This window comes from Gigantopelta aegis, chromosome 5 (assembly GCF_016097555.1).
Source record: "Gigantopelta aegis isolate Gae_Host chromosome 5, Gae_host_genome, whole genome shotgun sequence".
Classification (NCBI taxonomy): Eukaryota; Metazoa; Mollusca; class Gastropoda; order Neomphalida; family Peltospiridae; genus Gigantopelta; species Gigantopelta aegis.
In genome coordinates, this window is record NC_054703.1 from 12,837,350 (window position 1) to 12,852,868 (window position 15,519).

At 37.3% G+C, this 15,519-nt stretch overlaps 1 protein-coding gene across 1 annotated transcript; it reads right to left on the reverse strand.

Annotated features, from left to right (window-relative positions):
* Positions 1-3,695: 3,695 nt before the first annotated feature.
* On the reverse strand, positions 3,696-11,002 carry LOC121373458 (zinc finger protein 708-like). Its single transcript, XM_041500122.1, has 2 exons — positions 10,962-11,002; positions 3,696-5,867 (listed from the first exon to the last, which is right to left on the reverse strand). Exon 2 carries the CDS (start codon positions 5,027-5,029, stop codon positions 3,929-3,931), a length of 1,101 nt encoding a protein of 366 aa, XP_041356056.1. The 5' UTR covers positions 5,030-5,867; positions 10,962-11,002; the 3' UTR covers positions 3,696-3,928.
* Positions 11,003-15,519: the final 4,517 nt, after the last annotated feature.

The window sequence follows — 15,519 nt, forward strand, 5'->3', positions numbered from 1 at the left end:
AAGACAGTCCCAGTCCGTGTACTATTACATGCCAAAGACAGTCCCAGCCCGTGTACTATTACATGTCAAAGACAGTCCCAGCCCGTGTACTATTTTGGAGACTAATATTACATGTCAAAGACAGTCCCAGTCCGTGTACTATTACATGCCAAAGACAGTCCCAGCCCGTGTACTATTACATGTCAAAGACAGTCGCAGTCCGTGTACTATTACATGTCAAAGACAGTCCCAGTCCGTGTACTATTACATGTCAAAGACAGTCCTACCCGTGTACTATTACATGTCAAAGACAGTCCCAGCCCGTGTACTATTACATGTCAAAGACAGTCCCAGTCCATGTACTATTACATGTCAAAGACAGTCCTAGTCCGTGTACTATTACATGTCAAAGACAGTCCCAGTCCATGTACTATTACATGTCAAAGACAGTCCCAGCCCGTGTACTATTACATGTCATAGACAGTCCTACCCGTGTACTATTACATGTCAAAGACAGTCCCAGCCCGTGTACTATTACATGTCAAAGACAGTCCCAGTCCGTGTACTATTACATGCCAAAGACAGTCCCAGCCCGTGTACTATTACATGTCAAAGACAGTCCCAGCCCGTGTACTATTTTGGAGACTAATATTACATGTCAAAGACAGTCCCAGTCCGTGTACTATTACATGCCAAAGACAGTCCCAGCCCGTGTACTATTACATGTCAAAGACAGTCGCAGTCCGTGTACTATTACATGTCAAAGACAGTCCCAGTCCGTGTACTATTACATGTCAAAGACAGTCCTACCCGTGTACTATTACATGTCAAAGACAGTCCCAGCCCGTGTACTATTACATGTCAAAGACAGTCCCAGTCCATGTACTATTACATGTCAAAGACAGTCCTAGTCCGTGTACTATTACATGTCAAAGACAGTCCCAGTCCATGTACTATTACATGTCAAAGACAGTCCCAGCCCGTGTACTATTACATGTCATAGACAGTCCTACCCGTGTACTATTACATGTCAAAGACAGTCCCAGCCCGTGTACTATTACATGTCAAAGACAGTCCCAGTCCGTGTACTATTACATGTCAAAGACAGTCCCAGTCCGTGTACTATTACATGTCAAAGACAGTCCCAGTCCGTGTACTATTACATGTCAAAGACAGTCCCAGTCCATGTACTATTACATGTCAAAGACAGTCCAAGCCCGTGTACTATTACATGTCAAAGACAGTCTCAGTCCATGTACTATTACATGTCAAAGACAGTCCCAGCCCGTGTACTATTACATGTCATAGACAGTCCCAGTCCATGTACTATTACATGTCAAAGACAGTCCCAGCACGTGTACTATTTTGGAGACTAATATTACATGTCAAAGACAGTCCCAGCCCGTGTACTATTTTGGAGACTAATATTGCATGTCAAAGACAGTCCCAGCCCGTGTCCTATTTTGGAGCATACTATTACATGTCAGAGACAGTCCCAGCCCGTGTACTATTTTGGAGACTAATATTGCATGTCAAAGACAGTCCCAGCCCGTGTCCTATTTTGGAGCATACTATTACATGTCAGAGACAGTCCAATCCCGTGTACTATTTTGGAGACTACTATCACATGCCAGAGACAGTCCAAGCCCGTGTCCAATTTTGGAGACTACTATCACATGTCAAAGACAGTCCAAGCCCGTGTACTATTTTGGAGACTACTATTACATGTAAAAGACAGTCCAATACCATGTACTATTTTGGAGACTACTATCACACGTCAAAGACAGTCCAAGCCCGTGTACTATTTTGGAGACTACTATTACATGTCAGAGACAGTCCAAGCACGTGTACTATAATTATTACTATGGCTACTACTACTACTTTTTTTTTTTTTTTTAATTTGTTTATAAATTATGCGTGTGTGTGTGTGTGTGTGTGTGTCTGTGTGTATGTTAGTGTCTCTGTCTGTGTGTGTTTGTGTGTGTGTATGAGTGCGTGTGTGTTTGTGTGTGTGTGTGGGGGGGGGGTCTGTCTGTGTGTGTGTGTGTGTGTGTGTCTCTCTCTCTCTCTCGCTCTCTCGCTCTCTCTCTCTCTCTCTCTCTCTCTCTCTCTCTCTCTCTCTCTCTCTCTCTCTCTCTCTCTCTCTCTCTCTCGGCCTCGGTGGCGTCGTGGCAGGCCATCGGTCTACAGGCTGGTAGGTACTGGGTTCGGATCCCAGTCGAGGCATGGGATTTTTAATCCAGATACCGACTCCAAACCCTGAGTGAGTGCTCCGCAAGGCTTAATGGGTAGGTGTAAACCACTTGCACCGACCAGTGATCCATAACTGGTTCAACAAAGGCCATGGTTTGTGCTATCCTGCCTGTGGGAAGCGCAAATAAAAGATCCCTTGCTGCCAATCGGAAGAGTAGCCCATGTAGCGGCGACAGCGGGTTTCCTCTCAAAATCTGTGTGGTCCTGAACCTTATGTTTGACGCCATATAACCGTAAATAAAATGTGTTGAGTGCGTCGTTAAATAAAACACTTCTTTTCTCTCTCTCTCTCTCTCTCTCTCTCTCTCTCTCTCTCTCTCTCTCTCTCTCTCCGTCTCTCTCTCTCTGTATGTGCGTGTGCGTGTGTTTGTCAGTTTGGTAGAAACGAAGATTCTAATTAAGTCTGGGTTTCAAGTATTTCAGAAACAGAGATACGCTTAGATCTAACAGACGGTATCCTCAGAACGGGCGGGACATAGCCCAGTGATACAGCGCTTGCCTACTGTGGTCGATCAATTCCCACAGACGGGAATCGATCCCAGACCGACTGTGCATCATGCGAGCACTTTACCATTGTGCTACGTCCTGTCCACTTTTATTTTTATTACCCACTAATCGTGCAACAATGTTGCCATACATGATTATTGTTTGTTTCAAAAATACGTCACGGAAATGGCTGCATAGGCAGAGCGCAAAGGGAGTTAACCAAGTTTGGTATATAAAAAAAAAAAATTTAACAAAAAATCCTATACTTCAAAGGAAGCTGATGGATGGATGGACAGACATACGCTGGACAAATCACTTTTAGAAACACTCAGCTGACGACCGACATACCGAAGCTAAACATGTCACCACGACCATTTACCATGACTTAAAATGTTTACTACTACTTCACAAGAACCATTTAGTTAAATTACTCAAACTTAAAAACTGGTATCAAAATAAAAAACAAAAAGTGAAAATATTTAAATCAGTTGTTTATTGATATATAATTCTGACACATACAGACTGAGAGCCTACATAAAAAAAAAAGTTTATGATCAGATTAGAAACTTACAATATCAGCAGAAAACATGCTTGAGAAATACTAAAATAGTTCGTGTGCACACATCGATACATCACATTTGTAAATGTTATTAACAACAAAAAAATGGCATTAAAATAGTTTAATCTGGGACTGGAAAGGTTTATTATCTGTGAGAACCATCATATGATATTTCAAGTTGTAGTTGGGTGTGAATCATTTTGCACATACCTCCAGAACTTTTAGAATGTTTATAAAATCCACTAGCCACGATTAAATATTCACTATCCCTACTTTACTTTAATTTAATACAATTTGACTAAATAATTGAAATAAACAGATAGGTCACGTAAAGAGGGAGATGGAGCTTAAAACACTTAACACTGTGGGTTGGGGTGGGGTCAGGATATTCATATTTACAAAATACTTAACTGCAACATTTGACAATTTTGTTTTTCACTAGTCGTCGGGCATGGTAATAGTAGTTATTTACCAGCCTAACATTGAATATCACTAGCCATGTGAGTGGGGCTACCATAATCTAGAAGCCCTGACCTCAAATTTAACTCTGAACAATAGTGTGAACCAAAATATGTTGTTTCAGGTCGATATTGTGTGAGAAACATTTTGCACATACCTCACATTGGGAAGGCATAACACCAGTGTGAATGTTCATGTGTGAATCTTCATATGTCGTTTCAAGTTGCTATTGATTGAGAAATATTTTTCACATATTTCGCAACTGAAATTCTTAACACCAGTGTGAACCAACTGATGTCGTTTCAGATCAGTATTGCTTGAGAAATATTCTGCACAAACCTCACATTTGAAAGGCATAAGACCAGTGTGAACGAACATATGTTGTTTCAAGTGCCGATTTTGAGAAAAACGTTTTGCACATACCTCACGCATAACACCTGTATGAATGTTCATATGTCGTTTCAAGTCAGTATTTTGTGAGAAACATTTTGCACATACCTCACATTTGAAATTCTTAACACCAGTGTGAATGTTCATATGTCGTTTCAAGTTGCCATTGCTTGACATACATTTTCCACATACCTCGCATTTAACATTACTAACACCAGAGTGAACCAACATATGTCGTTTCAAGTTACCATAGATTGAGAAATATTTTTCACATATTTCGCATCTGAAATTCTTAATACCAGTGTGGACAAACATATGTCGTTTCAAGTCGGTGTTGCTCGAGAAACATTTTGCACAAACCTCACATTTGAAAGGCAGAACGCCAGTGTGAACCAACATATGTTGTTTTAAGTGCAGATTTTGAGAAAAACGTTTTCCACATACCTCACATTTGAAATTATTAACACCACTGTGAACCAACATATGTCGTTTTAGTTCCATATTTAGTGCGAAATATTTTGCACATACCTCACATTTGAAAGGCTTAACACCTGTATGAATGTGCATATGTCGTTTCAAGTCAGTATTTTGTGAGAAACATTTTGCACATACATCACATTTGAAATTCTTAATACAAGTGTGAATGTTCATATGTTGATTCAAGATGCTATTGCTTGACAAATATTTTGCACACACCTCACATTTAAAATTTCTATCACCAGTGTGAACCAGCATATGTCTTTTCAATTTGCTATTGCTTGAGAAACATTTTGCACACACCTCACATTTCAAATTCTTAACACCAGTGTGAACCAACATGTGTTGTTTCAAGTGGGTATTTCGTGAGAAACATTTTGCACACACCTCACATTTGAAAGCCATAACACCAGTGTGAACCAACATGTGTTGTTTCAAGTACCGATAGAGAGAAAAACGCTTCACATATACATCACATTTAAAAATTTTAAACCCCAATGTGAATGTTCAAATGATATTTCTGTTTGAGCATATGTCCTTTCACGAGGGAACTGTCTAAAAAAAAATCCCCTATTTTTCACACACACACATTTGAAATTAAGTGTGAATTAACATGCTGCTTCAGGTATCTCTTCTAACGAAAAAACACTTTCTGCACACCTCACACTGATATGGTTTTTCAAATGTGTCAAGATATGTTGAAAACACTTTCTACACACCTCACACTGATATGGTTTTTCAAGTGTGTCAAGATATGTTGAAAACACTTTCTACGCACCTCACACTGATAAGGTTTTTCAATAGTGTGTGTCAAGATATGTTGAAAACACTTTCTGCACACCTCACACTGATAAGGTTTTTCAATAGTGTGTGTCAAGATATGTTGAAAACACTTTCCGCACACCTCACACTGATAAGTTTTTTCAATAGTGTGTGTCAAGATATGTTGAAAACACTTTCTGCACACCTCACACTGATATGGTTTTTCACCAGTGTGGATCCTCATATGCCGTTTAATATGACACTGGAAAGGTCTCTCACAAGAACGTGTTGACGTTTATTCGTCCTATTCGTTATTCGTTTTAAGTTGTTTTGACGAGACCTCGAGTTCGACACATCTATCATCGCTGCTAGACAAAGTTCTTTTAGGACAGAGGACAGAGATCTAATTCACAACATCTTGTTTCTTTACCAGCCTCTCTGAAACCAGGCTGGAATGAACATTTGCTGATGTGTCGCCAAACTTGTAGTATGAAGAGAACTACTGAAACAGAACCAGTAAATGAATAAACGAAACAGAATCTAAGACTTTAAAAACATGGCAGGAAATATCGTCGTTTGCTACCTGTCGATAAACTCGGTTTTCTTTTTTTCAATTAATGTTTTTCTTTTTCTTGTATAGTAAGAAAGTTTTGATTTTTTACTGTTTTGTTTTAATTATTATCAACTAATCCGTCATGAAAATCATATTTAAATTGCATTTAGTTAATGACACGTCTTTGAGATGGGTAAAAGTTAATAGTCCAGTCCCATTTTCAAGAAAAGCACATTTATCGATGTACGAGCATTTCTCTAGGACTATATCAAACATACCTTTCTAGCCATCTGAGAAATTTCGTATACGGCGTCAAAATGAGAAAAACAAACTATACTGAGTCAAATAAAAAACTTTACAATCTAAAATTTGAATAAAATCAATGAGTGTTGAAAGCAGGTATTTTTCAGTAATTAATATTGTAATAAATATTGTAATGGCAATGTTGACACTCCATTTGAAGCCCATCGCAGTCCATGTGACTCGATCCATAGCACGTGCACAGCACCACTGAGCCAAAGTAGTTTTGAACGTGCCACTGGTCACGTGACTACAATAGCACGCGTGCTTTTATCGTTACTTACTCACAACAGTCTGGCACAAAGAAGAAACACATTAAAACTATATTTGTTACGACCTGCTTCGATGCTATGCCTCATTTCATCGACGTCAAAGTCAACTGTGGGCTCAACGCTACTTGCGATGGACTCAGAGGGACTGGCATAATGTCGTGTTTAGCACTGAATCAAAATTCACACTGCGATTTGCCGATGGCAGGCAGAGGGTTTGGAGACGACGTGGTGAACGTCATGTTCAGTGTTGTGTCAGGGAAGTTGACAGATTCGGCGGAAGTGTAATGGTTTGGGGGTGTTTTCTGTGGAAATGGCCGGCGCTCATCGTCCAGGCCTGATCTTCAGCATGACAACGCCAGACCTCACACGGTCATCTTGACAAGGGATTACCTGAGGAACGTGGGCATCAATGCCATGGATTGGCCTTCAAGGTCGCCCGACCTGAATCCCATCAAACACGTCTGGGATGTGCTGGGAAGACGCCTGCGCATTCTGAGGAACCCTCCACAGATTTTGCAGGAACTTGGTGCCTCATTAGTGGAACAATGGCGCTGTATCTCTAATACAGTCTTTACACGCATCAGGCAGTCAATGAGGGTGCGTTACCTTGCAGTTGGTGGCTCTACTGAAGCTGTGATGTCATCAGACGACCCTGTGAAGTTTTTAACTTGACTCAGTATAGTAGTATACGAAATTCGGATTGTGTTAAAAATACATTGTATTTAAGTATAATAGTGTCACAGACAATGTTTTTATGTATGTTTGTGCAATCATTTCTTTAGGATTGTATCCAACATACTTTTCTAAACAAATTTAAATATGCTAATTCAAAAACGTTTTGAAAAATAATGCTTATGTAGTTAAAATAACGAAAACATAAAACACGCTTTTATACTTCGATACAACATATTTTCGACACAATAATAATTTTGTAGACGGTCATATTATGACCCCACTAAATGTTATTTTTCACATGGACAACATATTTATTTGTATTCAGCAAAAACAGCTGTTTTCAAAAAATGTAGATACATACATACATATATAATATGTATACATATACATAACATATACACACACACACACACACACACACAAACACACACAGATACATAGACATAGACACAGATATAGACATAGACATATAGAGATAGATAGACAGACAGACAGACAGACAGACAGATGGGTAGATACATACATACATACCATAAATAAAAGGTTGACGCGAAATTAAAGCCTGACGAAAATTGGACATTAAATTTTATTTTATTTTTAATTGTAGTCTCATTCAATCAGATCTGAGACATCATTAGTTTCCGCTGCACAGGACTACAGTAGTAACAATGCGACACTTAAAACTTTATATCACAAAGTGAGACGCGATAATAAACAATACTGAAGTTTGTATGGTTTATAAGTGAACGCAATACACGTGCTTAAAAAAACGGAAGTAAACATCATTGCACTGAATGTAAAATGGGTGGGTGGGTGTGGGTGTGTGGGTGTGTGGTTTCACCTAGGAAGATGCAGTGTAGAGTAGTAACACGGAGATAAATGCTGTTTAATAAAGACCAACAACAAGGAATCGAATACCAGAACAGTAGTTCATGCAATTCACTGTTCAAAACTAACTGAATAAATAGTGTTGTACATATTAGTAAGACACTGATTTCCTGTTGGTTTTTGCTTTTTCACATGTTAAATATCCATGAAACAATTGGACAAATTTTAGAAAACCATTCCTATGAGGAAATATGGCTATGCTGGAGCAAATATACTCATTTGAACAAAAAAGTAAAAGTAAAGTTTGTTTTATTTAACGACGCCACTAGAGCACATTGATTTTTTATCTTATCATCGGCTATTGGACGTCACACATATGGTCATTCTGACACTGTTTTTAGAGGAAACCGCTGTCGACACATAGGCTACATTTTTACGACAGGCAGAAAGGGATCTTTTATTTGCGCTTCCCACAGGCAGGATAGCACAAACCATGGCCTTTGTTGAATCAGTTATGGATCAATGGTCGGTGCAAGTGGTTTACACCTACCCATTGAGCCTTGCGGAGCACTCACTCGGGGTTTGAAGTCGGTATCTGGATTAAAAATCCCATGCCTCGACTGGGATCCGAACCCAGTACCTACCAGCCTGTAGACCAATGGCCTAACCACGACGCCACCGAGGTTGGTCATCTGAACAAAAACCTTGGCGATATTCGGGCAACATGAGCTGGCCTGAACACTTATCACCATGTATTTCCACCATTATATCGTGGTGAATTTTATTTTTAGAATGCAAGAAATTGCATTTCTAGTTTTAAAAAATTTCTGAGAAAGGATTCCCCGAATCTTTCTAGAGCTGACGTAAACTCTACCAAAAGTCATTGAACCATTTCGGTTTTTGTTTTTTTAAATAGGCCTGCAAAGTCCTACATAGTAAATTGAAAAATTAATAGTACATTGCAAATTGAAATATTTTGTTTTATCAATATTCATTGTTTGCTATTATTTGCGATTGAAATTGTAGCAAATTATTGATTGCATCGTACAATTGTTCATTGTAAGTAATTCTTTCATTTGATCCAATAATTTGGCAATCATAATGACTGGTGTTTATATACATGTATATATGTTCAATGTATACGTAAGTACATGTATACAGAAATATATTGTGGAAATGCCAGGCAAATCTTGCTGTCAAATTTGTTATCTTTGAGCAACTCGTATCTGTCTCTGACGGTCAAATTCAGTCAGTTTGTTAGATTTTATGGATTCGCCGATTTCCTAAGATTTGTTTACGATTAGAAAAGACAGGAATTGAGTGTGTTTATGCAGTATATGCATATTACAATTTCGATACTCTTGCAAAAAGTGTGTATGAGATTGATTCGTTTGCAATTAAATCTAAAACTAACAAAATACAGGGCTTCTAGAATTTTTTTTAAATCCACTAGCCATGGGATCAGTGATTAAAAGAATTTACTAGCCACAATTAAAAATTCACTAGCCCTACTTTACTTTACTAAATAATAGTAATAATCAAATATGTCACCTAAAGAGGGAGATGGACCTTAAAACACTAACATTGGGGTTGGGGTGAGGTCAGGATATTCATATTGACAAAATAGCCTTAACTGCAACATTTGACCCCTTTTTTACTAGCCGTCGGGCATGGCAATATTAGTTATGTACTAGCCAAACACTGAATATCACTAGCCACGGGAGTGGGGCTACCATAATCTAGAAGCTCTGTTCCGAAATATGTCATTTGTAACTGAGATTATAGAACCTTTAATATCAAGGAATACAAATTAAACATATTGCACTGGTTATTTTTATTATAGTATTCTGATATTAGAGTCGGTTGTTTACATTGTTGAAGTTTATTCATTTTTATTTTTGTTAATTTTCGTAATTATTTTTAAATTATCTGTCCTATATCTAAGTTTTCCAATGCAGGGTTCTCATTCATCCAAAAATATTAAGTTGAATGCTAATGTTTAATTCAGTACTGGTTTTTAAAACATTTTGTACATGGTTTATAATATGGCTGAATACAGTGTTAAGAGTCAAATTTGCTTTCACAAATAAACACAGGAGAAAGGTCACACTGTTTTCAGATACAAGCACCAGCTGTTAAAAAGAAAGAAAAAATCCACACAAACAAGAAAACATTTAATATTTTATTTTAAACGAATACACAGAAAAAATAAACGTACCTACATTATTTTACAATATCTTATGACAAAATCAGACACAGGGTAGTGGACAAAAACGTTGAGTTGATCTTTGACATGTTTTTTATAAACAACCACTACATTCTACAGAATACACCAAACATTGTCATCATAATAGCATTTTAACGATTAAAGACTGAATTTTCTTAAACAAAGCTAATACAAATTAAGTTGTTTATTAAATGGTAAGTAGATGTTAAATGCAAAAATACGGGAATTGAAAAGGTAAACCTCACGTTACTTGGTTAATTTTAACCTTTCGGCAATGTATGTAGTGTAAATCGTATAGAACATAATAATGCCTAACATTCTGACATGTGAAATACGAATTTATAATTACCTAAAATCCGAATAGTTTCGGCTCTCTATAACCAACATTCGGCATCGGTGTCTACCGTGTTTAGCCTACATGCGGAAAATGATCGGAAGTATGACCAAACATTTTGGGCCGTTGTGGAATCGTAACAGTGCATTTCACTGGACGAAACGGGATGTCGCAACTGTGAATAATGAGCGTCCGAAATCGTGTTCTATTTCGAGTGTCAACACTGTGAATTTGCTGGGAATAATACGAATGTTTCTCGGCTAAAAATAGCTAGGCAATGTGTCAAAAAAAAAAAGCACAAAAAATGTCATTTACGTGAACCTGATACAGCTATATAGATAACGCTGTGCATTGTTTGTAATTTGTAAATAAACATGAAAAAAACTGTTCAAATAGGCTAAACTTACCGAACAACAAGTACGTTAGCACATGCGAAACGGTCACGAGGAAGGTATCATGGCCTGTTGTTCGGACCATTCAAGTACGACGATATGCGGACTGCGATTAAATCTGTCCTTTTCCTTATCTCTTGTTCTTGGTGTAGACTGAAGGCTTATTTGTTCTGGGGTTGTCTTTTCTTCTTCTTCTTGCTTTTTTTTGGTTGTTGTTGTTTGTTTGTTGGGGTTTGGGTTTTTTTGGGTTTTTTTTTTTTTTTTTGGGGGGGGTTGTTGGGGGGGTGGTGGTTTGTTGTTTGTTTGTTGTTATTTTTTTGGAGGGGTAGGGGGTCATTTATTTTATTTTGTTCCAGTCGCTTTTTAAGCACAAAGTTCCGCTTTTTCACAATTAAGTACAAACTAAAGAGCACAGTTAGCGGTTGAAAAACGAAGTACTAGTATGCGTTGGAACTGACAGAGTAGGAGTTGGGGGTTTATCGAGAGCTACAGACACTCAGTAATGAGGGCACGCGGGGGGGGGGGGGGGGGGGTCTGTTACCACAGAAGTGTGCAATGTAGTCCACTTGTAATGCATATAGTTGGTGAAAGTGTTGGCCCAAGAATAGAACAAGTATGACTCACGGGTTAAGAAACATTTCAGATCTTTAATGCACATGTCTTGCAAAAGCTGTTGGTTCAAACTATGTTACATCACATGATGTATTCTATTTGTCTGTTTCTAAACAAAACAGTGGCAAGTCGTGTCAGAGGTGTGTCAGAAAGAAACAGTCTCACTCTGACCACTCTAGTTGCTTCAGGTTCAGACAATTTGAAAAACCAACAAATCTGACTGTGTGACTGTCTTCAAGTTGTCTCATCTTACTAAAGTCCGAACCAAATTGTTAACAACTACGATAAATTGCTCTGCTACCTTTATTTTTCGTTAGATTGTACCCACATTTTGTCCAGACAAATCTTGAAAAGAAAAAAACATTACAATAACACAGATTCCACATACTAGATGATAACCATGTCACCTATATCAACTTCGCTGATATAGCATTAGGGCAAAAAGTATGTAATTTTGTGCCCGCTGCCATTTTGACTTTTTATAGAATAATCTCCAAGAGGGGTGAAAGGATATCATTTAATGTAACAACTTCTTATCATGTTATGATATAAAAGCAAACGTGATGACGTTATATTCATGTTTTTATTAGCCCTCTTGAAGAGTATTCCATAAAAAAACAAAATGGCAGACGGCAGAAAACTGCCCTATGCTATCTCGGCGAAGTCGATACTGGCGACATCGTTACAGTCTCGTATGTGGAATCTGTGTCACTGTAATGGGTTTTTTACAACTTGTGTCTGGACAAAATTTTGGGGAAATATAACGGTAATTAAAGGTAGGAGAGTAATTTATCATAGTTGTTAACAATTTGGTTCGGACTTTAGGTTACTTAAAGTGATCATATCAGTAGCGAAAAATCATATCAAATGTGTAAAAGATACAACCCTGTTATGGTTTCAGTATCGACTGCTCCATCGGATTTTAGCTACAAATTGTTTCTTACAGATGATACACTATGTAGATTCAAATAAGTGTAGTTTTTGTACAAATGTCCCTGAAACCTTACAACACTTGTTTTATGATTGTGATAAAATAAAATATATATGGAATGCATTGGAGAAATGGATATATGAAAAAATGGACGTTAGAATTTCTCTGAATAAGCATAGTTATGTTTGGTATGATAAACAGTGATATGAACCAAGTAATTAACTGGTTAATAATCAATATAAAACATCACATTTCAGGGCCGTACCCTGACCAAAATCCATGGGGGGGCACTAAATTTTATAAATAATTTTTAACATACTATAAAGATTAAACATTTCTATGCTATTACTGGAGATATATAAAAAAAAAAAAAAAGGACAAGATTCTCAGGGGGGCAGCTGCCCCCCTGCCCCCCCCCCCCCCCGGAGGGTACGGCCCTGCATTTATAGTATGAAAATTCTAAACAACAGTCTTAATTTTAATGTTATAAAAAAGAAATTGCAAAACAAATTTCAAATAGAAAGATATATTTATTTTAAAAATTGTGAGTATCAAAAATTCGACGAACGTTGGGGAAAGTGGCTTAACCTTTTTAGTGTTGATGGGCCTACATAAAATCCTAAATATTTCTTTTTATACGGCTGGTAAGCTTTTCTTTCTTTATAGTCTTTGCTTTAAAAAATATAACAGAAAAAAAAACAATAAACAAAAAACCCAACAACTTTGTAACTTGTTTGGAAACACCCCCCCCACCCCACACACACACACACAAAAAAGCAAAAAAAAACAACAAAAAAACAAAACTGTTTTCCATACTTCTTTTTGAACCTCGCCTATTTTTACCATACTTCATTCATATTTCTAGGATACCAAGTGATGTTCTTACTACATTAGACACCCACTTAAAGCAGTTATTTATAAAAACACCCTAAAACATTTGGGTGTTGATAGACAAACCTTTCCTTTCTATCCTTTCTTTCCCTTTTCCCTTTCTTTTCTCCCCTCTATGCTCGTTTTATATATCCATTTTGACCCTCAGATCATCAAAAAACAAACAATTATGGATATGCTTGTGCAATATAGACGGCAAATGAAATGAATGTAACTACCATATGTATCATATATGTATGTATGTATGTATGTATGTATGTATGTATGTATGTATGTATATGCCCGTATATGTATGTATATGTGTGTATGTGTGTATATGTGTACATGTATATGTATGTGTGTATATGTATATGTATGTCTATGTGTATGTCTATGTGTATGTGTGTATATATATATATATATATATATATATATATATATATATATACATATACATATATATATATACATATATATATATATATATATATATATATATACATATACATATATATATATATATATATATATATATATATATATATGTATGTGTGTATGTGTGTGTGTGTGTGTGTGTGTATCTGTATGTGTATGTGTGGATATATGTACATATGAAATAAGTTATAATTTTATTATTATTGTACATTTGTAAGACGATGACTCAAGGCATCCCGACCTTGACATTGCCAGTGATCTGGGGTAATAAAGTTTATATAAAAATAAAATAAAAAAAAAAAAAATTTGGTTCGGACTTTAGGTTACTTAAAGTGATCATATCAGTAGCGAAAAATCATATCAGGAGCAAAGGCTACAATTATAATAACTACATAAAGCATGATTGTCCAACAATTAAGTGCACTGCTTTATTCAACGGGGCTTAGGATTCACAAAACGTAAACATTTATTTTATCAACTAACGTCGTCTGCAAATTGAAGTATGTGCATGACACAGCGGAAATAAAGTAACATTGCAACGTTCAAACCGCCGTTTTTTTGCTAAACGTTTGCAAACATATTTTGACTGGTTCCCGAAATGGTCATTTCGGTTTAATGTGTAGCGTAAAAATCTATCTTCCATGACAAGCGTTAGCGACAAACCGCTGGCTAAACTTACTCCTGGAGAAAAAAAAACCTGTCCCATCTGCGCGAAGTATTTGATTGGTTCCCAATGTGACCATTTGGTTTACCGTGAAGCGCATAATTCAGTCTAGCGTTTGCCAATAGTACTGCACACGGGTCAATCGTCAGTTTTACATCGTGTGGCAATACTAAAATAGTATTGATTTGTTTTTTAACTTCGCGGAAATTCGTATTTCCGTTTCCAAATCAATCTAATTAAAATTAGCTCCACTATTACATGTGGATCTAACAGCAGCTCGTTGGAGCTCATGTCCAGTTGACCTTTTATTCGACCAATCAAAGCCTTATTTGCAAAATCATGATTTGATGATGATGATAACTAGTTTAACGTGCCCATATACCACTAGGGTTTCGAACACGTCCATCCCGAGTCCGATGGAGGGGGGGGGGGGGGGGGGGGGGGGGGGGGGGGGGGGGGGGGGGTGTGGTGAAAAAGGGCAGAATTTTTAAAATATCAATTAGTAAAAAGTTAATAGAATAAATAAAAAAAATAAAAAGGTTACAAGCCAAAAATAAAAAGAATTGACTGCTCGGCCGAATATTTATATAATTTGGAGCATTTTAGAAGGACAGTCCAAAATTAAATAAGAGAAAGAAGAGAGGATCGGACTATTTAATATTATTTAAAAAAAAGAAAAAAAGAAGTAATTTCGACATAAAATTTTGAACGCAGATCTAAAAGTTTAAAGTCCGATCGATATGTCCATGCGAGTGGCCTCGTTAAGGCCGTTTGGGCGCAGAGCTTAAAGGGACGAGATGGGTTGCATCCCGTCAAGAAAACCCCTAGATTGACAGTCGATAGACGTTGAAAGTGTAGTGCTGTGCTGAAATACAGATCTTGAGAAGCCGGATCCGTCTGAACGAGAGAGAGTATCAGACTAGGGTATAGTCCAGTCGTCATGGGTTGGTATAGTGGTGCGGACGGGCCCGACTCCGGAGGAAACGAGATGGTATCACTATAAAGCAAGGTAAAGTCTAGAAAAAGAGTAGTAGGGGCCGACCCCGCTTCCTATTTCTTCT

Bases quoted from the DNA above. Each gene is read 5' to 3' on its own strand.
- LOC121373458 (XM_041500122.1), bottom strand. From the start codon at position 5,029: ATGTTGGTTCACACTGGTGTTATGGCTTTCAAATGTGAGGTGTGTGCA.